The 25457-nt window shown below is 40.1% G+C and overlaps 3 protein-coding genes across 7 annotated transcripts in view; 2 read left to right on the top strand and 1 right to left on the bottom strand.

The window, feature by feature from the left end:
- The window catches only part of RXFP1 (relaxin family peptide receptor 1), a 50813-nt gene extending 47786 nt beyond the window's left edge, over positions 1-3027 (top strand). For all 3 annotated transcript variants that reach the window (XM_054823060.1, XM_054823059.1, XM_054823061.1), the window contains one exon: positions 1437-3027. In XM_054823060.1, coding sequence (XP_054679035.1) covers positions 1437-1738 — 302 coding nt within the window. In that variant the 3' untranslated portion in view covers positions 1739-3027. The remainder of the gene's footprint in view (positions 1-1436) is intronic.
- A 482-nt stretch (positions 3028-3509) lies between these two features.
- Positions 3510-5043, bottom strand: C4H4orf46 (chromosome 4 C4orf46 homolog). Its single transcript, XM_054823062.1, has 2 exons — positions 4867-5043; positions 3510-4752 (listed from the first exon to the last, which is right to left on the bottom strand). Exons 1-2 carry the CDS (start codon positions 5017-5019, stop codon positions 4597-4599), a joined length of 309 nt encoding a protein of 102 aa, XP_054679037.1. The 5' UTR covers positions 5020-5043; the 3' UTR covers positions 3510-4596.
- A 334-nt stretch (positions 5044-5377) lies between these two features.
- Positions 5378-25424, top strand: ETFDH (electron transfer flavoprotein dehydrogenase). 3 transcript variants are annotated; one of them, XM_054823055.1, is made up of 13 exons: positions 5378-5519; positions 7451-7597; positions 8417-8646; positions 9542-9623; positions 9891-10009; positions 10324-10401; positions 12986-13132; positions 14933-15073; positions 17518-17661; positions 22118-22286; positions 23555-23737; positions 24084-24305; positions 24617-25424. In XM_054823055.1, the coding sequence occupies exons 1-13, from the start codon at positions 5486-5488 to the stop codon at positions 24778-24780; spliced, it is 1860 nt and encodes a 619-aa protein (XP_054679030.1). In that variant the 5' UTR covers positions 5378-5485; the 3' UTR covers positions 24781-25424. The 3 variants fall into 3 exon arrangements, with proteins under 3 accessions (XP_054679030.1, XP_054679032.1, XP_054679031.1); XM_054823056.1 differs by lacking the exon at positions 5378-5519 and adding an exon at positions 5777-5916; XM_054823057.1 differs by lacking the exon at positions 24084-24305.
- Positions 25425-25457: the final 33 nt, after the last annotated feature.

Below are 25457 nucleotides of genomic sequence, written 5' to 3'. Positions count from 1 at the left end.
CATAACCTAAAAGATTAAAAATGCACCTTATTTTATTCCTTCTCTTTGGAATACCAGTACATGCCAGAAAAATAGCTTCTTTAAGTAGGGCTTGCAAACCCTGTTAGAAAGACCATGTGAACATGAACAGTACCATCAGCAACAGCGGATTCAGACTCAACGTACAGATATGTGTCACAATACTACGTTGGTGAGAAAACATTATAGCTCAGAGGATTTTGTCTTATGTGCTGACCAGGAGTGTTGAGAGTTACCTTTTCAAAGTTTTGACTTGCATTTCAAATGTTCGAAACTTACATTGATTATGACAAATATTTTCACTTATTTTAACTCTTCTAAAATGCTTCTTCGTAATCAAACCACCTAAGAAATTTTAAAGAAAATATTGTGAAAAGTAGAAGCAGATGTATTCTGAGTCAAGAAACCTTGCTGAAGTGCAGGGTGATCTTGGGTTCAGCAAATGAATGTTCTGCATTAGATAAACCAGGTTAAACAGTAATTACTCATTTCATAAAATTAAAGACATCACAGATAGCTGTCTGAGTTTGCAGAAATTTTAAACCCTATTTGGTAGCATTTATTTGAGGAAGGGAGAGTGAATTAAGTTTTTTGTGCAGGTTGGAACAGTTCTATAATCGTTTTATAAACCAAACACTGCAACGGAGGGCACTCACTAACCTCTTTCAGCACTTTAATCCTGTCCCTTCTCTGCCAGCCCCTCAGGTAACAAGGTGACTTACCTCCCAAACAGTGAGGATGAGGAAGAAGGGATGAAAAACGCACACAGACCCTGATATAGGCAGGAGAACAGGAAACCTTTAAAAGGAGGACGGTGTGAACACAGAAACTCTTACCAACAGGGCAAAAAGGAAATAAGGATGATGTTTATAATGCCCTTTGCAGGGGGAAGAACGGAGAAGTCGTGGTGCAGAGGAGAAAACCAATCTCTGAGGGGATACAGGGACTGGAGGATATTGCTTTGCAGTACAGGACATCAGGGACATCCTTAGGATTGGATGCCACTAGTGGTGGGAAGAGGATGGGGAACGGAGATCACAGGAAGAGACAGGGAGAGCAAAGCAGAGACAAAAAGTTTTGGGGCAGGAAAATGGGGCCCAGCCAGAACAAGAAGTGTGCCAGGGCAAATCGGGAGTGATGGTACAGAAAAGTAAAAGGGACAAATAGAACTACTGGGAGGGTAAAAAATGTCTGGTTTTGCAGCAGGTCCTGGAAACAGAGGGAGGTAAGAGGGCAGTGCAAGCATAATAGTGAGGAGAAAAAGAGAAGTATGTGTTATGACATGAACTCAGCCTAGGAGCGCATGATCACCCTGCTCACTAGGAAGCTGTGCTGCATAGGCATCAAGTGTTTGTGTGATTAACGGGTACAAACGCTGGAATGGATGTTACAGCTTCCTTTCTTTTTCCCTCCCTAAGGTACCATAACTTCTTGGGTAGTGATTTTCATACTGCCAATAAATAGTGCTTTGAATCCTCTTCTCTACACTTTGACTACACGACCTTTCAAAGAAATGATTCATCAGGTTTGGTATAATTACAGACAAAGAAGATCCAAAAGAGGTAAAGGCAGTAAGAAAACATATGGTCCGTCATTCATTTGGGTAGAGATGTGGCCAATCCATGAAATCACGCCAAAGCTAACCAAGCCTGTGCTTTGTACAGACTCCTCTGATGCTTCGGTGACTACACAGTCAACAAGGCTAAATTCATACACGTAAATAAATTTTGAATCTTCATGGTGACATCTGCACTGTTAGCTTCACATCTGTGGGCTTACTGCTTTACAGCAATGAGGAAAAATGAGGGAGGAAAAATGGCACCTGGGCTCATGTGAACCAAAGCAGGAAGAAGAGGGAGCAGTGTGTCCGTTCGCAGGTAGAACTGACACAACAACAATTTTACCATCTCACGGCAGTACCTGACATTTGACAACTCATCCTAGATCAGAATAAGAAGTCAGTTGTTTGATTTTTTCCTCCCAGAAGCCAAGAATGTGGAAAAAAACCCCAAACCAAACCAACAAACAAACCAAACTGTCATTTAAAACATCTCACCCTGAAAGCACAATGTTTCAAAATCACCTATCTTTGGGGGGGGGGGGATTATTTTCATTAAACTTTTTTTTTTTAAATTCCCCATTTCAACAGCTGAATTTTTTAGAGTTGACTGGTTTTCTCATTAAGAATTTGTTTTTTCTCCTCAAAATTTCTGACTGGCTATATTTAGGCTACATCAGCTTTAGGGAGAAATAGCCCTAAGAAAAGTATTTAAATTTCATAATTAGACTAGTTTATTGTACTTGTCAAAGCCAGACAAGTGGAAATTTTATTCCTTTTAAAAATTTACCAACTACTTCAACTCATGTAAAGACGATCCTGAAATTGTAATGATTGTTCTAATTCAGGCAGAACCACAACTGTGGAGAAGAAAAAATAAAAAGGGTTTTTTTCTCAACTGAGTGACCCCCAGCTACAGCTGGTGGAAGCTTCCCCCTTCAGAAGAGCACCCTTCCCGGGAAAGACTGGACTGAGTATCCCAACACCTTGATGCTGCTCTTTTCCTCACTGTTTCTTAACAGGCTACCGTAAGTAGCTCCCCACAGCTTGCAAACTTCAACAAATTTCAGTCTTAAGATGTCTCATTCTGTACATGGAATAATGGGAGACAACCAAACAGAAGACTATCAGTCTTAATAGCTGTCATGACATGTACATTTTAATCACCTTTTGCATCTGATTGGATGCATTACAGTTAAAATAATTTAAGGAGCACAGCCATTCAGCACTTTTGGAGGCATTATTTTACTTCCCAGTGTTACAAGGTTGAAAAAAAAAATAATATCCCATCTAAGACAATCCTCTAGAGGCATTTTTCTTCACATATCTTTACTGAAGAGAATCTTTTCCATTATGAATTACTACGACTGCCCTAGTTCTTTCAGTACTGTGCTCATAGTCCAATAGCCTAGAAGCCCACAAAAGTAAAAGAAATGCTCCTTTTGCATTGATGATTTGAAGCTTTTTTAAATGAAGTTAAAAGATACTTCCAATGTTTGCACTTAACTTCTTGACAGTGTAAGAAGTAGAATTTGAAAAGTGACTCACACTTCAACTGTTTACAGAACTTTGGATTATCTTGAAATTGAAGATTGTTAAGCCTCTTGTTTCCACTACTGTATGTTTTATTGAAATAAAAGATTATCTGCTGAACAAAATCGCTTCTTTTCCAAGCTGCTCAGCAACATTTTGGCTTGTGGGTTAAAAACAGCTGGGTGAAATCCTGCACATGGACAGCCTTTAACTGAGGCAATTAGAACTTAATTTAATAGAACTTGTGTACTTTGAGGGGCCAAGCCTTCTCAATGACTGTAACTGTTTTTGATGAGATACGCAAGGATGCCTGTCCTCAGCATTACTTCTGTTTTTCACTTGATTGTGAATATATTCAATGTCATCTTTGTTTCTATGAGTAACACAAGAATATTCATTATTTCAGAATTTTTTGTAACACCTTTATTGTTTTGATAAGAAAACTACAGTTTGTCTTTTAAAAAGTCCTTCTACCAGTAAAAATAAGGCCGACTAATAAATCATGGTACAGCCATGTTCTCCCACAGCCTCCCATTGCATTTCAGCATTACTTTTTTCACATTGCTCTGGTAAAGGTACAGGAGTTTCAGTACAGCTACTTATTACAGATTAGTGATCTTTCAGACAAAAAGCTCTGGACTAAATAACTAATAATTGCTGAAGGCAAAGATATAAAATAGGACCTAATAGTGAAAAAGCTCTAATGTGCCTCCCAAAACATGGGAGAATACATTTCATAGATTCTAACTGATGGAAGCTTTTACTTATAGTTCAAAATAATTCATCCGATCAGTAAACAATGCTATTAAACTTCTACCATTCAGAGATATATGGTCCATCATAAGGCACTTTATTACAACAAAAGATATTGTAAAATTTTGCAAAATTTATAGAAATATATTGCAATATTGCTAAAAATAGTAAGGTTTGGGATATGGGACTTATCTAAAGCTCATAAATAAGCCACAACTTGCCATACAATCCCATCCTCAACACAGAGAAAAAGCATGCATAGACAAACTGAAGTCAGATCAGCAAGTTTCTCTGGAGTTGGCAGGGTTTGTGCTGGTGACAGCTCTTAAAAAGGAGGGCTGACAATACCTCCTCGCAGGACACCACTTCTCCACCAGTAATTAGTTCTGGACATACCACACATACTAACTTTGCATCCACCACATCAGCAAAGAAAGAAAAAAAAAAGGGAGAATATTTCACGTACGAGATCGCTTGAGCTGCAACAGAAGAGTCTAAAGTCAAAAACTGATTCCCTAAACAAAGTTCTTTTAGTCTGTGACTTACATACAACATCCACACGAATCATGAAGTATTTCTGAAAGAACTCCGGGCTCACGGGGAGCTGCTGAGGGAAAACAAAAAATTCACGTGAAATCCCTAAAAAAAAAGTCGTTTAAAAAGAAGAACCGCATTCCAGTCCGATACAAGCGGGCAGCCCAGAGTGACCCGGGGGGAGCCGCCGCGGGGCAGGGTCAGCCGCTGGGCTTCAGGGACTCGTAGCCCTCCCTCAGCAGGTCCCGCCATGTTCTGAGGAACCGGGCGTTCTCCGAGCACTTGGTGGCGAGCTCCTCCACCTGGGCCGACACGGCCGACGTCGCCTCCAGGATCTTCGCCAGGGAGAAGGCGGCCTGGAGGAACGGCAGAGAGGTTGGGGGTCGCCGACACCCGCCCGGCCTCCCCAGGTGCCCTCCGTGAGGGGACCCCCGTCCGCCCGCCTGCCTGCCTGCCGCGCCGGCACTCACGTCGCCGATCTGCATCTCCACCTCTTCCAGCAGCTCCCACGTATCGCCGGCCGGCGGCCGCGACCCCTCGCTCCCGCCGCGGGTCCTCCGGGGCCCGGGGCCGGGCGATCCCTCGGGCACCGCGGCGGGCGACAGCTGCCCCACTTCGGCCATCTCCCGCTCCGCTGACGGACACCGCCCCGCCCCGCCCATCCCGAGCCGAGCCCCGCCTCCCGCCCGCCCGCGCCTGGCCCCCGGCATCCCGGCATGCCCTGGGGAGGGGCGGGACCGTCACTGCGGCGACGGGCGTCGCGCTGCACGCCGGGAGCGGTAGTCTTTCCCGCCGCAGGCCCTCGCAGCATCAGCCCAGACTCCTCCCCACCGCCCCGCTTCCTCCGAGCGTCTCCTGTTTAAATTAGATGAGCGAATCGGTTCGTACCGGCTCGAGCCGCTGCCCCGCGAGGGAAGCTGGGACGGGCCTTGCCGCCGGGAACTCTGGGAGCTGTAGTCCTGCCGGTTGACGGGGCGGGACCGGCGCCCTCTCGCCGGCAGCCGAGTGCGCAGGCGCGGCGTGGCCGAGGGCCGGCGGGGGGCGGTCGCGAGGAGCGGAGGGCGCCAAGGGGGGTCGCGGGCCGCTGCTATGCTGTTCTCTGGCTGCCCGTCCTCCGGCCGAGGTAACGCGCCGGCTCGCTCCGGGGGCGGCTGACCGCGCCCAGGGGACGGGGCCGGGGCGGCCGCCGCTCGGCGGGGCGGGGTGGGGCCGGCGGCTGGCGCGGCGCGGAAGGAGAGCAAAGGTCGCGGCTGGGGCTCGCCCGGGTGTCCGGGCGGCGGGGCGGCCGCTGGGCCCGGAGCGGGTCCTGCGGGCGGGGGGGGGGCCCCACGGTGGGGGTTCCTTCCTGCGGGCGGGGGGAGCCGATGAGCGGCACTGGGTATCGGCGGTGGCACGGCCGTGGCTCCCCGGCGGCCTCTGTCCGTCTGAAGGTGCTCCCGAACGGCAGGACGGAGCTGTGCGTGAGCGCTGGCCGAGCCTGAACTGCGGGTTGTTCACCTGTTGTATTTGTCTGTAACGTGGTGCGTAGCAAATGTACTTTTTTTTTTTTTGGAGCGGTACTAGATGTTGCCTCTTTTAAAGGGTAAAATAAAGCAATTGAGTGCACGCCCTTACTGACGAAATAATTGTAGGCACAGCATCCTGACAGCAGTTATTGAACAGCTGCGGAAGAGTAAAGCCTCTTCTTAGGGATTGTTTGCTTCGTGCGAAATTTTCACATCATGTTACCAAGTCCGCAAGCTCTCAGTAGTGTGGTGGCGCAAACTCGGCTCGCTCACTGGGAAGAATCTGTCCGTTCAGGATTTGGACCTGCCTTTGTAATGATCAGATAAATTCTGAGCTGAATTTCATTTCTTTTGTGTGTGTGTGAAATAATGGACTTTTTTTTGCTTTATTTTGTAATTCATAGTATTGTCAGTTCTGCTCAAATAAAAATATCTTAAAAATTAAATTAAGGTGTCACATTTGAATATATACGTATAGGTGTAGTTGTTATCAGGCTTATGAAATATATTGTTTGTTCTCAGATCCTGCCTGGTTGCAGGTAAAGGATAATTGAGAGTCATGAGATGATATGATAATAGCTTTTATGTTATGTTGGTTAAATATAAAACCTGCTGTTAAGAAACCAACATAGATAATAGTCATTACTTGGCATATAGAGAGAGACCTGACTGTCCTGACTGTCACTGTGCAGAGTTACAGTGGAGGATGTTTGTGCTGGCCTTGCCAGTCACCATTCTCAACAAAACATTTTGGTCATAGCATGTTGGTGATTTTACTTATGTAGTTTTGCAGAAATACTCTATTTTAAATATATTTTCCTTCTTTACCCCCAAAATTAGAGAAAGAAAATCCTTAAAGGAAGGAAAAATACCTGTCAAGGTGCATTAGTTCACAGACCTTTTGACTATAACTAGTTTTGGTGCTAACCATGCTAGTTTTCTGAGTATAAATCGCACACATCTTCATAATTTTTTTGAGAAAGAGGAAAATTAGAACAAGAATTCCTAGCTTTGGCTAAAGTATACATGGGTTTAAGTCTAAGCTTTTATTGTAGACTGTGGCATGTACTTTAGATGAACTGTCTAGTATCAGTAGTCCAAACTGTGTGTCTCAACATGTCTTGAGATGTCAGAAGAGATGAACTTGCATGTCCTATCTTTACAGTTTGGTCACTTTAAGTGAAGTCTGAAATCTTTTGAAGTTCAAAATGAAATAGGAACTTTAAATGTGTTTTATCTGTTTACACACGTTACCCTATGTCAGCTGTCAGAAACAGCTAGCCAGCGTAGAGTGTTGTTGTGTGAAGAATGCTTAAAGGGGAAGCTCTTTAGTCTTTGTTTATTATTATTATTATTATTATTACTATTATTTTCTGATATAAAATTATATAGCACGAACTTAAAATCTGTGTTTATGGTTCCTCAGCTTCGCATCACCTGGTGGCCTTTGGAGGGGGAGCTATCATATTTGTTGTGCAACTTGTGTCTCTGGAAAGTTGAAAATTTTGGAAAATGACTGATTTGACAAATCTGTTTCTTGTTTTTGCAGTACGTCAGTGCTTTCATGCTCTAAAGTTGATAAAGAGAGACTGCATTCCATCACCGCATATCGCAAGATGTGCCTCTACTGCCTCTGTGCCTCGCATAACTACACATTATACAATTCATCCTCGGGACAAAGACAAACGATGGGACGGTAAGTGGAAAAAATGTGTTCTTTAAAAGCATTATTATTACTGCTTAGTTTTAAAGACACTGAAATGTGTTGCTGGTTTTTTTTTCTTTTTACAGAAATTCTGTACTCTAAAATATAGTACTAATATTCCAAATTAAATTTTGTGGTTGCTATCTCAAAATGAGTGTCTTTAGTGCTATAAAATGGGATTAGATTAAACTTAATCCTAGATATTTAAAGAATATATATAAGCAGCTTTTGCTTTAGTGACTGTCACAACAAGATTTAATTCTGTCATGTATGTATCTGTTGGATTTTTTCAGTTGTTCTTACCATGAGAGTTTGTGAGAAAATAAGATTTATATAAATCTCTGGGCATTCTAGTCTCTACATTCAGCAATTTTAATGGCTTCAATTCCAGAAAAGACACTGATTAAATAGTGTAAAATAGTAACCTGTTTTAAGGGGCTTTTTTTCTTTTCTTTCTGCCTTACCTAGAGTTTCACTGAGCGTCTTTGATACAGTTAGTCAACTGGGCTCTTAAGTTTAACATTCTAGGATGATACTTACTTTTGGTGCATAGAGATATTGAGTATTTGTTTTTATGGTATATGTCCCTTCAACTTAAAAAGAGCTGATTTTACTTTGGGATGCTAATGTCCTTTTGCACTCTTCCAAGTACTGAAGTGAGGATTCTGTTGAATTTTTAGCCTCCTTGTATGCAAAATAATGCTTCTGGGGTACCCAGTAACCAGTATCACAGAGCAAGGTTTAGTGAGAGAGACCCTGGGGGAATTGGAGATTGGTTTATGTTGTGTTTTGGTTTCTTTTCTATTAAAGGGGTAAACATGGAAAGATTTGCAGAGGAAGCTGATGTTGTCATTGTTGGAGCAGGCCCTGCGGGTCTTTCTGCAGCTATTCGACTCAAACAGTTAGCCGCTGAGCATAGCAAAGAAATACGCGTTTGTCTGGTGGAAAAGGCTTCTCAGATTGGTGCCCATACACTGTCTGGTGCTTGTCTTGAGCCACGGTCCTTACAAGAACTCTTTCCAGACTGGAAGGAGCGAGGGGTATGTATGAGCACATAAACACTGCAATTAATCACTAGCTTGTAATGAACTCCGTATCTGACTCATTCTGGTATGACTTAGTACCTTGGTGCCATTGATACTTAATACCATTTTAAAATATGATGGTCTAACAAAACAAAAAAAACCCCTACCTTCTTTTTAGTCTGTTTCCTTGAGTTTTATGCTAAATTTTTATGTCTACACAGATACGCTGTGGCCTTTGCTCTTCTATACGGTGGCCTTACGGCATGTACGCAGTATGTCTGGTGCATCCTGGGATGCACTACACTAACTGCTTTGTGCAGAATCCAGCTCCCGTGCACAAGCAGTAGGCAGATTCTTAGCAATGTCAGACTTGTTTCTGTACAATAGTTCTTCATTGCCTCAGGAAATGATGCATAGTACGCTGATTTTTGTGCAGACGTAGTGGTGTAATGGAGGCCTGAGATGCTTTTAGGAGGGAGGATAGCACGTGATGAGCTGCCACCTCTGCCAGAACAGCTATCTGGCTGGCTGCTGGCTGCCTGCTGTCACCTGGGAGCTGCAAGAGGTGGGCTGTCGACTAGTTGTTTTGTGTTACTGGGCTAAACACACAAGTTGAGCTGCCTTCTTTAGAAAGGTCTAGAATATTGATGTAGCACAAGCCTGTGTACAAGCTATAGAAGTGATTTGCAAGGCCCTGTTCCAGTTCTTTTACCTCCATAGTTGTGTTAATTCTTAACTGATACTGCCTCAAAGTACTTTATCTTTTGATACTTTCCTTTAGAAGTGCTTTATTAAACCTTTAATTGACTGCCAGTTCAACTGGTTTCATTTATTTGTTGTTTTTGTTGGATTGGCTAGAGAAACATAACTCTCAGTATAGTTTCCATTTCCTTTTTTTTTTTTAATGTAGGCTCCACTTAATACTCCTGTAACTGAAGACAAGTTTGGAATTTTAACAAAGAAATACAGAATTCCAGTGCCAATTCTTCCAGGTAAAGTTTGGTGATGCGGTAAAAGTCATTTTCTTTTTCAACTTTTGCATGAATGAAACGATGTATTTTATTCAATGTAGTACAGCAAGTGTATGTGGAATGTAAATAGCTTCCAGTGATAGGGTCCCTGTAGATGATGGCTGTAATAACACAGGATGTTACTGTGAATGTAGTAGTTGTAGAAGAAGATATGACATCTGATGTATACAACTTTTGTTATGTTGCTTAGTGTTCTGTGGTTTATGCATGTGTGTCTTTTTTGCCTAGGACTTCCGATGGTTAATCATGGAAATTACATAGTACGTCTGGGCCACTTTGTGAGTTGGCTCGGTGAACAAGCAGAAGCTTTGGGTGTTGAGGTTTATCCAGGCTATGCAGCAGCTGAGGTAATACGGACATCAGTGTGTGTATACAAACAGCGTCTTTTGGAACCCCCTTCACTCCGCTCCCAATTTATTTGTACATTCACAACGTTCCTTTTAAAAGAAGCGTATTGTGAAGACTCTTTCAGTGTCTAAATTCCCTGTCCTAGATCCAGCAAAGTGCAAGTGGATCATACAGTATGTTAATAAATACATAATCTTCAAGTTTGACCATTAAAGACATAGTGCTTAGAAGTTCTGCATTAGAACTTTTTATGAATGGATTAAAATGGCAGATCATTGAAATGTTTTGTTTGTTTGTTTAAATATTTCCAAAGGTTCTTTTTCATGAAGACGGTAGCGTGAAAGGGATAGCAACTAATGATGTAGGCATTCAAAAGGATGGAGCACCTAAAGTAAGTAGCTGTCTTCCCATAACTAGGGGTCTAATTATGGAAATGGTGATACATCTGCTTCTACTACCATCAGTAGTCTTGCTGCAGGCTAACAAAAAGTATAAAATTCAGTACCTGTCTTCCCTCTCTGTATATAAAATGGATTGATTACCCATGAAAGCTCTGGTCTCAGAATATCGTAAACAACTTCTGAGATTAATAGAAAAAGCCTTCACAGAAAGGAGGTTTGTTTGAGTGTGACTTGAAGGAAATACTGTAAGGGTGCTTTGGCATATGTGAAATCAGGAAACAAAGGAAAGGGTTCCAGGAACTCCTAGAAAACAGGTGCAAAGGTGAAATGGAAAGCTGTCGTCTGGCTGCATGTGGCAACATGGGAGTGTGTTTCTGGCCAATTTGTTTTCTTTGATATTGACAACTGCAGTCACATTTGCTGACAGTCTGTCTACCTTGTTGGGGCAAGGTACATGCTGAATCTTTATACCTTTTTGTTGGTTGGTCACATTTCTGTATCTAGTAAGTGACCCTCTGCCCGAAGTGTCAGACTTGGGCTGATATTTAGTGGAATGTATAAACTGTGGTAAGCATATAACTTCCCTGTGCAATACGTAGTGAGAATAACTCAGAACAGCTTTCACACATAATTACCTGGCTGCAGAAATTCTGAGTACAAGTTTTTTCTTAAGATCTTTCTTTCGTAAGTTTCTTACTGGTTAAATAGTTTCAAAGAAATATTTACTTTCACATAAAAGCATGGACTATTTTTCTCATTTAAGGCAGGGAATGAGAAGACTGCTTCTTGTTTTAAGAGACTCTCTCCAATGGAGGAGAAAGGGGTGGCAGGGAAAAGTAATATTATTTTTCCAATAGAATATTCGCCCTTATTTTCAGGTATGCATTGTCTCCAGTAGGGGGCGAAAGTAATGCATACAGCTTGCTGCGGTCATCAAGATTTAATTTTAAAATGGAAAGGTACTATGATTATTTCTTTTTATTAAAGCATCCTCAAAACCTAGATTATTTTTTCCCATTTATTCTGGAAGAATGTATCTATTAACTTCTTTAATGTACATAATTAATGTGCTACTACTGCAAACTTTTTGAGTATTCAGGTGTTTTAACTGTCGGTTAGGTCAGCTGATGATACCCCCAGCGTATAAAAGTTCAGGCAAATAAATGTAGTTTGTATAACCTTCAAGGCAAGAATATCTTTAATATGTTTGTACAGAGCCTAATCAAATAGACTGTGGTTAATGAATAGAGTTTCACCTTGCAGTCAGCACCAGTCAAACAAAAATGCCAATGGTAAAAATACGTAGTAAAAAGTTGCACATTGATTCTTCTGTAGATGCTGGAGAAGGATATTAACTGTGAAATAGAACTTTGCATGTTACTGAAATGTTTCAAATTCATGAATTTCTGGTATTTACAGTGTAGAGTTGTAGTTAATTGATTTGTTGTATATAAATCTACGTAAAATTGGACAGGTTATATTTTTTAATCTTTAGTTCCGTGTAGTTCTCTTAGTAATTTGTAAGATTAGTTAATTTTCAGCTTGGCAATCAGAAATTCAAAGAATACACACAGAAATCTTGTAAATCCTGTTTAAAGGTAATTCCTGACTAGAGGGAACATTTTCATTTGCTAGCCTTTTTCAGAGGTCTCCAACCAGTAAGTTACAAGCAGATTTCACCTGAGAGACGATTTAAAACCAAAGCAATAAGCTTTTCCTGAACATATGCTGGTTTACCTTGAGATGGTTTTATTGGGTACCGCTGGATATCTTCATCCAAAACTGTTTTCAATATCTTTTTCAACATTAAGCTTTCTGTCTCAAATCAAGCTTTTTTCTTTTTTTCCCTGCAAGATTATGTATATTTAGAATCTTATATCCTTACATTGCAAATATAATCTATTAATATTCTTGTCCAGTGCTCTCACATACGTAGCTGACATGCTTATACGTGAGTGTGCAGGTTCCCCTTATCTTACTCTCAATCTCGTTGGAATTTCTGATGAGAATTTTTTTTTACATAATAATACTTAATGTTAGTTTAATTTTACAATATGTTTTAACATGTAAGACTGGTGTAATATTATAGTAACTTTATTCTGAGGTACTGGGTTCTTTTGGGGCAGGGGTGATGCAGGTTTTTCTGATCTAGTGTGTCTGTCTAGCCTGTCTTATGTGTTTGTGAGGGGGAGACAATGTTTTATTCTACTCTGACTTCATGAGCAAAAATTGAAGTGTGAAGTTATAGGTTAAGATTCTTTCTTCTGTCAGGGTTCCTTTGCACCATATGAGCGAGCAGATGTGATACAAGTGTGCTCCGATCCAGAAAATACTCTCAGTAACAAATACTTTCATTAACAAATGATGATTTACTGTAATCCCCTTACAGGATTTGCCAGGGGTGCATCATGGTTACGTGGAAAAGACAACTGGACTAGAGCCATAGCTTGCAATGGTTTGTAGGTTCTGGGCAGTGCCACGAAGTAGTGTAAAATCACTTTATCGTCCTCCACTTTCTTGCTATGAGTTTGGTGCGGCACAGATCTAACTGCTGATGAAATGTTCTACTTGTAGGCTACCTTTGAAAGAGGCTTGGAACTCCATGCTAAAGTCACCATCTTCGCTGAAGGTTGTCATGGGCATCTAGCCAAACAGCTGTACAAAAAATACAACCTAAGGGAGAAATGTCAACCCCAGAGCTATGGCATTGGACTGAAAGAGGTATTACCTGCATAATTTTAACAATTAAGGAAGATACTGTGAAGCTGTAAGGAAGTTTCTGTTTGCTTTCAAGCTAATTTATGTAAGACACTAGAATGATAGATTTTCAGTTACACTTTCAGACTTCAGAATTTGTGCTAGTCTGAAGCTGATCAGAGATGATCCTCCCTGAATGTTGTGACTGTTTCGCTTCAGCTGCTTCTTCTATCTGTGTTATAACTAGAGGTACCTGTGAATCCACTCTGCTAATGTCTTAACATGAAATCACATTACATTAATTTGTGAAATCTGTTTTCAGTACTTTTACTAAATGAGAAAGAGATTCATTCTGCTTGATTTTAGGGGATTTTAATACCTGAGGAGGGGAGGAAAGGCTTTCTATGGATTTTCTGTATATTCATTAGAGAGAGAAAAGGGCTGTTCCAGATGATGACTCATGGTCTCTGAAACACCTTCCAGATGACTTCCCCCGCCCCCCCAAAAAAAAACCTTCACTGAGCTTATAAAATTGAGATAAGGATCAGGTTTTGGTTTTGAAATAATTTATACTTGGGGAAATATCACTCATAAAATAGAACTGTATTACTTAGAATATATTCAGAGTTTGACTGTAACATATTCTTTATTTATTACTTTAAGCATGTGCTGTCAGCTACAAAATATTTGTTAAATAATTAGTTTACGTTTCTGCAGAGAATAACCACTCTGTAAATGTTCCTATGTATGACAGGCTTTCTTAAAATTTCTAATACCTAAGTTGTCATTAAAGCAAGGGTTTGCTGCAGAGATCCTTTGCCTCCAGATGAGACTATGTCTGCTTTAGCAAATAGTACAGTCCAATAAAAATGGATCTGTAAAGTGAAATAGTTGTTGCTGATGAGCTGATAGCCATACTGTGCACATTTCAGAGTTATTTTTACTTCAGACTACCTTTGGTCGAGTCCTGTGGACTGAGTGCCCTTTTGTAACTGGCATGCTTTAGATTGGCTTCTGGAGCCTGTCTTAGAGTTGATTTCCATGTGAAAGGAACCCAGTTCATGCCTTCCATGGCTGCTGTATGATGTGAACCAAAGCACAGTGAGAGGAATCAGGAGTCCTGCTCAACAACGTGCTACTTAGTCTAAGCTGGAACATTCATGTGGATGTGCCCTCCATGCTTGAGCTGATCTAATGGTGCTCAACTGCCCTCTGTCATTAGACTGTACCTGGCACATAACTCCATGGCAAAGAGATGTTTTGTGAAATGAGCAGAAAATTGACTCACTAGTGGAAATGTAAAGATGCTTCTGTGAGTTCACCATGGGTCAGATGAGTACTGGAGATGTGTAGGAGAGAGCAGAGAGAGGACAACCTGTTTGACAGCCAATATTTGGATCAACTCAGATATTGTTAAGCCTGACCTTGAAAAACATGTGAAGAAATTGCAGTGATCAATATGAAAAAATAAAGCTTTTAAAGAAAAGAGTCAATGTAAGCATTGCATTCCTTAGCAGGAGTATCTATCAAAGTCACTAATATAAAGGTCTTGTGGTTGAATGAAAATTTGGGGTATAGTGCTGGAGTCTGTTACATCTTCTGATGCACAACATTTCAAGAAAGAGAAGTATTAGGAAATTCTTCAATGATAATCCAGAACAAGTATTTCTACTTATTACCTGGTATTTTGCTGTATCAGTTTATATGTTGGTTGTAGCAGTAAATTAATTTTCTTCTATACTTAATTGTGTGTTTATCTTTTATTATTATTGAAAGGCCACTACTTTGCAATAGAAAGTAATTTTTTTGTGATCTTCCTTTTAGTTATGGACTATTGATGAAAAGAAATGGAAACCAGGAAGAGTAGAACATACTGTAGGTTGGCCTTTAGACAGACATACGTATGGAGGATCCTTTCTTTACCACTTAAATGAGGGTGAACCTTTAGTTGCTCTTGGATTTGTGGTAAGTGAAGGGGTTTTTTTCATGCTTGTTTGTTGTTTGGTCTTCATTTTTATGCCATTTATTCTCTCTGGTTTAATGTGAAGATGAAAACACAAGAATAGCAACAGACTAAATTTAGTAGTTTTCAATCTGAAGTGCGTTTATTCTCATATTAGGGAAGGTTAATTTGTCATATTAATCTGTCTTTACTTCAGTGTCTTTTGTTAAGAACAAAATGGAAAACTTACAAATACATTTTTTTTGCAATCCAAACAAATTTTGGTAAAGCCAAAACCAAATTACAGAATCACAGGCTGGTAAGGAGTTGGAAGGGACCTCTGGAGATCATCTAGTCCAACCCCCTGCTAGAGCAGGATCACCCAGAGCAAGTTGCACAGGATTGCATCCAGGCAGGTTTTGAGTATCTCCAGAGAAGGAGACCCCACAACCTCTCTGGGCAACCTGTTCCAGTGCTCGGTAACCCTAAGTTGTTTTTCCTTATGTTCAGATGGAACTTCCTGTGTTCCAGTTTGTGCCCGTTGCCCCTTGTCCTGTCACTGGAGAAGAGTCTGGCCCCATCCTCTTGACATCCACCCTTTACATATTTCATAGAGTCTTAGGGTTGGAAAAGACCTCTAAGATCATCAAGTCCAGCCATCGATACTTATAAGTATTGATGAGATCCCCTCTCAGTCTTCTCTTCTCCAGGCTAAACAGACCCAACTCTCTCAGCCTTTCCTTATGAGAGGTACTCCAGATGATTAAACAAAACTGCGCTCACAAAATTTTTACAGGTTAAGAAATATCTAAATCACGTGCACTTTGTACTATTCGGTTTCCTCATTCGTGCGTCAACCTTGGGTGCATATCCACTTTATGAGAGAAGCATATAAAGTGGAAGTGCTCTGCAGCTTCCCATCCACAAGCAGTATCTCTTTCTTTTCTGAGATCTTCAGTTTGTTCTCATCATTCTTCACCCCCATCTGACTTGCCTGCTTTAGCAACTGTCTTTCTGAATTGGACAGGCAGCATCTTCCTTCTTATTGCCTCTTTATCAGAAACATTGAGATCACTAGAGAGAGTGTGTCGTTCTGCTAGCCAGTGATGCAAGGAGCAATGGTAGGAAATGTTTTTCTAGTGCCTACAGTCCTAAATGAAGTGTGCACTATTTATCCTGTGTGGGTGCTTTACACACAGACATTGTAAGAGTCAGGGACACAATCTGGACTTTTAGCAGCATGGGATTGAGGGTGACCCTTTGGCCTCCTAGATTTCAAAAGGATTCCAGAGTGTGTGTGGGGCGGTGAAAGCCGTATTTTTGTCTAACCGTTTTGTAAGAAACATTGGAAAAACTTGTTAGCTTTTTTCAGACGTGTACTTATCCTGTGCAGATTTCTGATATTGGAATAAATAAGTACAGACAGTAGACATTCAAATCCTGTTTGTTTTTAGAAGGGTAGAGCTTTGATTTTACAGAGGATGGTAATCAGTGATGTTATCTCCAGATAGGAGATAATCAACTTTTGTGTGAACATAGAAGCACTTTTTTGTCTTTGAACTTTACAGCTACGTCAGTCTGAGCTAATTCTTATATTAGGATTATCTTGCACTTGTTTTGGAAACTGTTCGTTAACTTTGTCTAGCAAGGAAAGTAGATGCAAGCAGTGCTCTAAAAGCAGTGAGCTGCCAGAGAAATCAAGGTACTGTTTGTTGCTGGTTCATGATGTATTTTGTTATTTGTCCCAAATAAAGCTTACAGGAACCAGAAATAACCCATTTCTCAAATGAGAAAATTGGGCAACATAAGTCCTTTTAAGAGTATATTAAAGATGGGAAATGCAGAGTATATCTTTAAGCAAATTCTCAAATGCATAAGATAACAATCCTAGGCATCCAGCCAATTGGCAAAGTCTTTTTCCCCCCATTTTCTGCTTTCATCATTGCTCCCCTGTGCTTTATTACAATGGCCCATCTAATTAGAAATGTTAATTGACTCCACTAAATGATGTGAGAAACTGTTTAAAATATGTGAGCACAAGGACACAACTATCTAGAAATAATTGTTTACCTCTTCCAGCTTTTCTAGGGCAAAGAGGTTTTGAAACACAAACTTTAAACAAGTTTTCTCGCTTATCCTGCCCATTAAACCATGCTTAATTTAGTGTCACTATTTTATTTCAAAGACAGATGGAAGGTGGTTACAATGCAATTAAATATTTTCCATGCTTCAGGTTTCACGTAAGTCAGAGAACAGTTTTATAGCAGCAAATTCTCAGATTTGCTTCTACTATACTGTTAATAGAATGTATTTTTGGCAGTAGTTTCTCCAAGTAGAAAGATCCTGAGGTTGGTTTAGTATAATAGATGTAAAGAGTTGATGTGGTAATACGTGATTGTTTTCTAACTTTTGTTGAAATTTCATACTTTATTTTCATTAATGTTGCAACCTTTTTTTTTTTTTTTAGGTTGGTTTAGATTATCAAAATCCCTATTTGAATCCATTTAGGGAGTTTCAGAGGTGGAAGCACCACCCTAGTGTACAGCCTACTTTGGAGGGTGGAACAAGGATTGCCTATGGTGCCAGAGCATTGAATGAAGGTGGTTTCCAGGTAACTTTTTCATGAAGTTTTTTACTTTGAGTTCTCTGTAGCCATGTTTTTAGTGCTGTAGATTCAGGTTGCATGCTGTTGGGAAACAGCTGAACTATAACAAAGATGAATAAGGCCAAAAGTTTTGCTGGACAGAAAAGTCTTGTTGTCTTGCTGAATACTGGCTGCTGAGATTTGCTAGACTTAAGCTCTGTCATACTAAAAATCTTCTGACATAGTCACTTTACTTTCTAAATGAAGTATGGAGTAGAGTTCATATTACAATCAAATGTGTTCAGCAGCAAAGAAGCTACAGATCATTTTTTGTTGTGCCTGGAACCCTGGGGAAGAGAGGTTAGCACCACTCATCTGGGGGTTTTATGTGGGGTTTGGGATGGAGGGGGGCATATGTTCCAAATTGCTTGTTTATCCTAGCAGAGGGAACTTCTTTCTAATGCTTGACTCTTAAGTCCATGATGGTGCCAAAATTGTTATGTAGCTTGGCAGAGAAGTCTTCACCTCCTCAAGTACAGACAGATACCTCTGGTCTTTTTCATGCACAATTTTGAATTTCTGCTTTCTTGGGAGATGGAGTACCTTGTTCATGTTCACTTAAGGAGTCTAAAAGGTTAAATTTTAAAAATATATTCACTGACACTTAAGGTCATTTCAAAGGGTTGGAACAACTTGCAGGAGAAATAGTCTACAATTTATATATAGCAGCTAAAGTCCTTTCAACCTGTTAGGTTCTCATGTGGGAATCTTGAAACACAGGGCATGGCTGTGTGTCCTGGACTCCCAGATGCATCTTCTAGATGCTCTTTTCAGTTTGGAACTTAAAATTAGCCTGAGTGTTCATGATCTGCAGCATGTGTGTGGGACTATTCCACTCTGCTGACCACTTTGTCTTTCTTTTTGAACCTCTTCTTCGGTATAAATGTGGCTTTGTGCAGCTTTTGCAATGCAAGTAGAATTTCAGCAGCAGTGTAACTCTTGTCACAGTCTTGTGGAGTTAGGCTTTGACAGTGGTGTGCATGCCTGGGACTGAGTCACATGGGTTTGTGAAGCAACTTCTTGATTACACACGTGGTACACATTTAATCAGTCTGCAGGTTGATTACTTTGTCCACTCTCCAGTCAAAATATATCATATCATGTTGTAATGGGACTGTGCTGCTAACTTATTTCAGAAACCATTGTCAGTCCCTTATTAACACAGGTAAGATACAAAATGCAGAGATGTTTTAATCTAGACTTTTATGCAAGAGGGACTTCTCTTTCCACCCCATGCACTGGTTTCTCTATCACAGTCATTATGGAATTTCTGGCTTTGATGAGGTAGCCAGATTGACTTCAATTGCATACTCCTCGTACTGTTTGAAACATATGGCTGAAAGAACATGGTATTTTTTAAGTCACTTACAGACATTGTTTGTGCTAAGTTACATAGGCAGTAAGACTACAGCTCTTGCACGTCTCTGCCTAATCTTTGGACTTCTTTGCTGAGCTTAAAACAACATGTCACTTACTTTGCACTATGCTATGTTTTTTGTGTTGGTTTTTTTTTTAATTTCCTGTAGATAGAATTGTCTAGTTTATCATGAAGTCACAATTTAAATGGCTTTTTAATACATGCTTTCAGTAAAAAAAAAAAAAACTTTATTGATGAGTCACTTAGGAAGATTTTTAAGATTAGCTCTTCTTTTGCATGTGTTGCTTTGATTAATAACTATAGCAGTCTGACTCATTTGCATCACTAGAGTCCAGGAATATTTTCTTATGTAAGTTGTTCTGTAGCTCAGGTTTTCATTTTGGTAACAGTATTGCATTAAATAGGTATATAAAATTACCATCAATCTAAACTTTTTTGTGTGTTAGATATCCTTATGACTGTGTTCTTTAGTCTTTAACATGTAGTGATGTTAAGTTGATGGGAGAGAGAGCGAGCACTCTTGGATGTTTCCCTGATTTTGTAGCTTTTTCAGATATGAGAGAGGGGACATAGTTCAATAGACTACATCTACATAGCTGTGTCGTGGTTTAGCCCCAGCCAGCAGCTGAGCACCAGCCACTCGCTCACTCCTCTGTCCCCTGGTGGGATGGGGAGGAGAATGGGAAGACAAAGGTAAAACTCATGGGTGGGATAAGGACACTTTACTGGGGCAGCAAAGCGAGAGGGAAATAACAACAGTACTTGGAATATACAGAATGGGTGATACACAATGCAATGTGCTCACTGCCTGGACTTTTGTTCACCACCCAGAAAATGCCCAGCTCCCTTTATATACTAAGCATGACATCATATGGTATGGAATACTCCTTTGGGTCAGCTGTCCTGGTTGTGTCCCCTCCCAGCTTCTTGTGAAAATCAACTCTATGCCAGCTGAAAACCAGGACAAGCTGTTATTTCTTTTATTAAAATTGCAAAATCAAGCACTTAAAATTAAGAAATTCCCATGCAACCTCTGTTTTGTACCTATTTCATCAAAAAACTTGGAAAAGATTTAAGAGTTTTGTGGAAAAAAATAAAGGTGTTGCTCTTGTTGAGCAATGTATATTCTGAACATCAGGGGGAAAAAACCTTCATATTGATGACCCATGGAAGTGTCAAACATTAGACTCACTTAACAGATTTTTCAACCCCGAGCTAAGTGGAGAATGTGGGGTTCCCTGTGTGGTGGGGGTGGGGGGGGACGACTCTGCAGGGAGCAGGAGTCTCCCCTTTTCCCTCCTCCAAACCAGCCTTGTTTTGTCTAGTTGCTGCCAAGAGGGTGGTAGCTTCTTCAGGTGCTCAAGGTTGAAAGAGTTTCACCCTGTATCTCAGGGGCAAGGAGGGCTTGTGCCATGCTGGCATGGTGTGTTCCTTCAGCTCCATAAACTGACTGGGAAAACAGGCACCAACTCCCATGGTACTAACGAGAATTACTAACAAAGCTGCAGTATCTGGAACTTTTCCTGTTACATGACTAGTCTCATTTATACTTTGACAGTATGTTCGTCACTACCTATTAAGTGAAACGCTTGTTGCAGAAGAAAAATACTTGATCACCATCTTTTTACGTGATTCAAAGAGTCAGTCAAGAAATCTTTCTATGCTTATGTCAGTGCTGCATCATTGCATCCTAATAGATGTGACAGAATAAGTGTTTTCAGCCAAGGGTCTTGTGAAAAGAGAAGACATCTGACATACTTAACTCCTTTGAAATACTGCTCTGTAGCTGAACTTCTGGTCACTGAAAACTAAATTAAGAGGTGTAGTTGTGTTTTCAGCCTAAATTACCATTCCTACGAACCAAATCACCAAGTCTGTGATTAAACAAATTGCCCAAAACACAGGGGAAATGGTATGTAGTACTTTTTTTTTTTTTTTTTTTTTTTAGTGACTACTATATGAATATTCAAAAGTGGCCAGCCCTGGGGGGAATACTAAACAGAGAACAATTGAACAAGCAGAAGAAACAAAACGTGGTTTTCAGATCATCTTGAATTCCAAGGGATAATTTTTTTTTTACATTTTTCATGAAATAAAACTACTTGTTTGGGGTCAAATTATTTAGGCTATTAAAAAATAAATTCTTTGAGGCAGCTTTAATAAAAGCAGTATGCTAGATTCACAAGCATTGCTCAGTACTGAAGACTTTGGAGGAATGCTGTGTGCATAGCTTAGCTTCAGCAATTTCAGACCTAGGATTTGATGACAGCTTTCTGCTCAAAGTGCTGCAGTCAGTCCACCTTCTGAAGCTATTCCTTGTCTAAAATCTTGATCTCATTGGACGAGGGTGAGAATAACTGTCTTGATAGTTGAGGTATTGCTTAGTTAATACAGGTATATAACAGTGTATTAATATAGAGATCTGATGTTTGCAAATAATCTGTCTTAGGTTTGTGAGTTGACTGTCCTCAATGACATTATGTTGCTTACTCCCGTTCTGTAAGACAATGATTTTGCACCAAAAATGTATTTGTTGGCTGCTGACCAACTTCTAAACTAAGTGGGACCTGAGGGAGGACAGGGAGGACACTGTGCAGTTTCATAAAAAAAAAATGTGGAAAAAAAACACTGAGTAATAAACTGTTAGATAAGATATATACAACTTACTCTGTGGAAAATGGGAACACAAATGTGTCAGGGGTTTTGTTGTGTTTTTTTTTTTAAAGAATTCATTTAAACTTGAAGGAGGAAAACAGTGTCAGTGGGTGACATTACCACAGTCTTGTTGCAGACAAAGCAACTGGAGAGAGGATACAAGGAAAATGTTGTCTTGTCAATGCCTGTATTCTTATTTGCTTACTATGCCAAAATTCCTGAAGTGGCATAACTCTGGTGTATTTTTAGATAGTGCACATGCAAGTCTAAAAATGTAAAGGACACTCAAGCCTCCTGCCAGTTTCATTTCCAGAATGTGATTTCACTTTAAAAAAAACAAACAAAAAAAACCCCCCAAACCAATCACCTTTCTTTCTGTTTCCTCTTCAGTCAATACCCAAACTCACCTTCCCAGGTGGATTATTAATTGGTTGCAGTCCTGGACTCATGAATGTTCCTAAGATCAAAGGGACACATACCGCAATGAAAAGCGGTATGTTGGCTTCAGAAGCCATCTTTAGCCAGTTAATCAATGAAAATCTCCAATCAAAGACCATAGGTAAGATCACTGTACTTTGATTTGTAATTACCTTGTGTTTAACTGGAACCGCGAACAGCTTAGCAGTAGCTAAATGTGTCTGAAATAATTAGTTGTTCCCTTAAATCTGTTAACAAAGACTGTGCAGAGACAGAAGCCAGTCAGACTTTCAGTTATTCTGGAGATGGATGCTACAGCCAGGTGCCACATGATTTGTATTTTAGAAATGTCTTCTCTGTAGGGGGTGGATACAGTCCTAGTCAGCTCTCCTTCAGCTGAAACATGCCACAGAGGTTAAAGCTTCAACTAGTGCAACAGAGTAAAATGCTTAGAACCTATCTGAAACAATAAACACTCTTGCTGGGTAGTGTGCACTCTTGTTTGATTATAGACAGGTTTTATATGCTGTTTCCAGTTTTGTCAAGACAGTAGAATATTACAGCCCATTTTCTGTGCATAGATAATGAGCTTTTTTCAAAGCCTTATGTGAGACAGAAAATACGGACTGAAGCATGTTTTCCATGTATAGACAAGGCTTAAAACTTACTATCTAGAACATCTATTCCTATACAGTAGTAATGGAGAATGGCAAAGGGGAAGCTGTCAGAAAATTTTGATTTGAAGGGGTTTTTTCCAAGATAATTACTTGGTGTTAACTATGCCACAGTAGATGTGTCGTGTCAAGTGTGCAATGTCTGGTATATGTAAAGAATACAATGAAAGAGTTTAAGTCAAAAGTTTGTAGTCAAATATCTCACATTAACTTGCTAATTACAAAGGGGAAAAAAATGTTCTGTAGCACTGGCATCATCCATTGGGCCATAGTTATAGTTACTGAAATGTGAATGTTGGTGGTTGCATAACTTGTAGAAGCAGCTTTTGAACTTGACAACGTTAAAATTACAAACCTGACTCTTGGATCACAGGTAGACTCTCCTGGCTGATTCTTAGATTCTATGAGCAAGTAGCTGTTTTCCCATACAGCTGCCAGTGTAGCCACCTGGCCGGTTATCTTTATATTTTCCTGATGTTTGAGGCAATTTAATGCTGCTTGTGGGTCATTTACTAGAGGCTACAAAGGAGCAGCAAGTATCTCCTAATAAGTGTCAACAAAACAGGTCTCTTCAAGAGGCTGAAATATGTTGTCTGGTACATTCCTAGCTTACTATTCTGAAATTCTCATTTTGTTGCCTTTGTTGCTAACAATTGCTTTTATTCAGCAATTATTTTTTATTTCAAGGATAGTCTTTACTCACTGTAGGTACCTAACAAGTAATGTACTGCTTTAGGACTCGATGTGCAAGAATATGAAGAGAACCTGAAGAAGTCCTGGGTCTGGAAAGAGCTGTATGCGGTTAGAAACATCCGGCCATCCTGCCACAGCATACTTGGTGTGTACGGAGGAATGATTTACACAGGAATATTTTATTGGCTACTGAGAGGAATGGAACCATGGACGTTAAAACATCCAGGTAATTGCATTATTTCCTGATAGAAGATACTAAATGTATATGTCATTCTTTTCTGGTCTTAGTTAAAGCTAGAGCACATCTGGTCAAGCAGCGAGGCCTTAGAGTGTAGAAAAGAAATCGGTGGTAAGGCAGTGAAGCAGACTTTGTCATGTTATCTAGCACACAATGTAACAGAAGACATTAAAACACTATTCTACTAAGCATGGTTTTTTTGTCTCATGAAAAAGGCTACCTTTTATGAAATATTTCATTCTGATGACAAAGGAAGTTAAAATAGCTTAATGAAATTGTTCTAGAGTAACTGCAAATTACAGTCACTTATACTGAAACTAATAAATATATTTAGGACCAGATTTTGCTCAACTCAAGCCAGCCAAAGATTGCACGCCTATTGAATACCCAAAGCCTGATGGAAAAATCAGTTTTGATCTCCTGTCGTCTGTGGCTTTAAGTGGTACAAACCATGAACATGACCAGCCTGCTCATTTAACTCTCAAAGATGACAGCGTCCCTGTGAGCAGGAATTTGGCTGTTTTCGATGGACCAGAACAAAGATTTTGTCCAGCAGGTAGGTAATAAAAATGTGCCTGAGCTGATTTTTGCAAGACGAAAGACTAAGTACTTGAGAAAAAATCCAGCTGGCCTACTACTTACTTCAAGCATTCTATCCCCATCCTCCTCCTAGAAGAGGCTTCAAGTGCAGGTCTTAAAATATGTTACATTAACAGTACTTTGTTGACAAAACAATTAGTAAACATGGAAAAAGGCAGGTTATTCACACTAGCAATAGACTTCCCTCATTGTGCTTGCTGCCAAGTAGTAGAGCAAATGTGCAGGGGGAGACTGAGTGAAGTGACAGCTCTCTTTTGCCCTTTGCAGGAGTTTATGAATATATTCCTCTGGAAACAGGAGAAGGATCAAGACTGCAGATAAATGCTCAGAACTGTGTGCACTGCAAAACATGTGACATTAAAGACCCAAGTCAGAACATTAACTGGGTAGTGCCTGAAGGTGGCGGAGGACCAGCTTATAATGGGATGTAAACTGACAGGAAATCTATTCAGCGACTTCTGATCACCCACAAGTATTTTATGCTGCAGTGTAATTGAAATACAGCACTGACTTGAATGTTGAAGAGTTTGAGACTAATGTGCCATTCTGAATTTTAGGTATGACTGTTGCATTAAATGGAGAAGTTGGTGCCTTCTGGTTAAACCCTAGCCTTATTTAAACAGGACTTCTTTACAGGAGTTGTGTGGCAGGCAGAAGAAAGTTCTCAGGACTGACAAAGGAACTTTGGATCTTGGATTTATTGCTGAAGTTCAGTGATAATAGGAGCCATATCCAGAATCATGGGTATGGTGGAAGAATTTAGTATGTACCCTTAAAAGAAGTATTTTCTCTCTCTGTTTGGAGTGATTTACTATATGTCATCCTACCTTGCAGTAGGGGAAAAAAAAGCAGTGACAATTTTCTAGACTGGTGTATGTGTTACACATTTTACATCAAATTTACAGTTAGATTTTTTTTTCCTGATGATAATAGGGAGCCCATCTGCAATAAAACCTTTTAAGCTGTTTAAGACAAAAGTGTAACATTGCACCTTCATTGTCTGTCTACCATCATTTTTATTCCTTACAAGAAATCAGGTCTGCTGTAATAAAAACTCTAAGAGAAACTGCCTAAATTGTCCTGGTGTGAAATCAAGCTTCTTAGGAAG

Source organism: Grus americana, chromosome 4 (assembly GCF_028858705.1).
Source record: "Grus americana isolate bGruAme1 chromosome 4, bGruAme1.mat, whole genome shotgun sequence".
Lineage (NCBI taxonomy): Eukaryota > Metazoa > Chordata > Aves > Gruiformes > Gruidae > Grus > Grus americana.
This window is presented reverse-complemented; position numbering and strand designations above follow the sequence as displayed.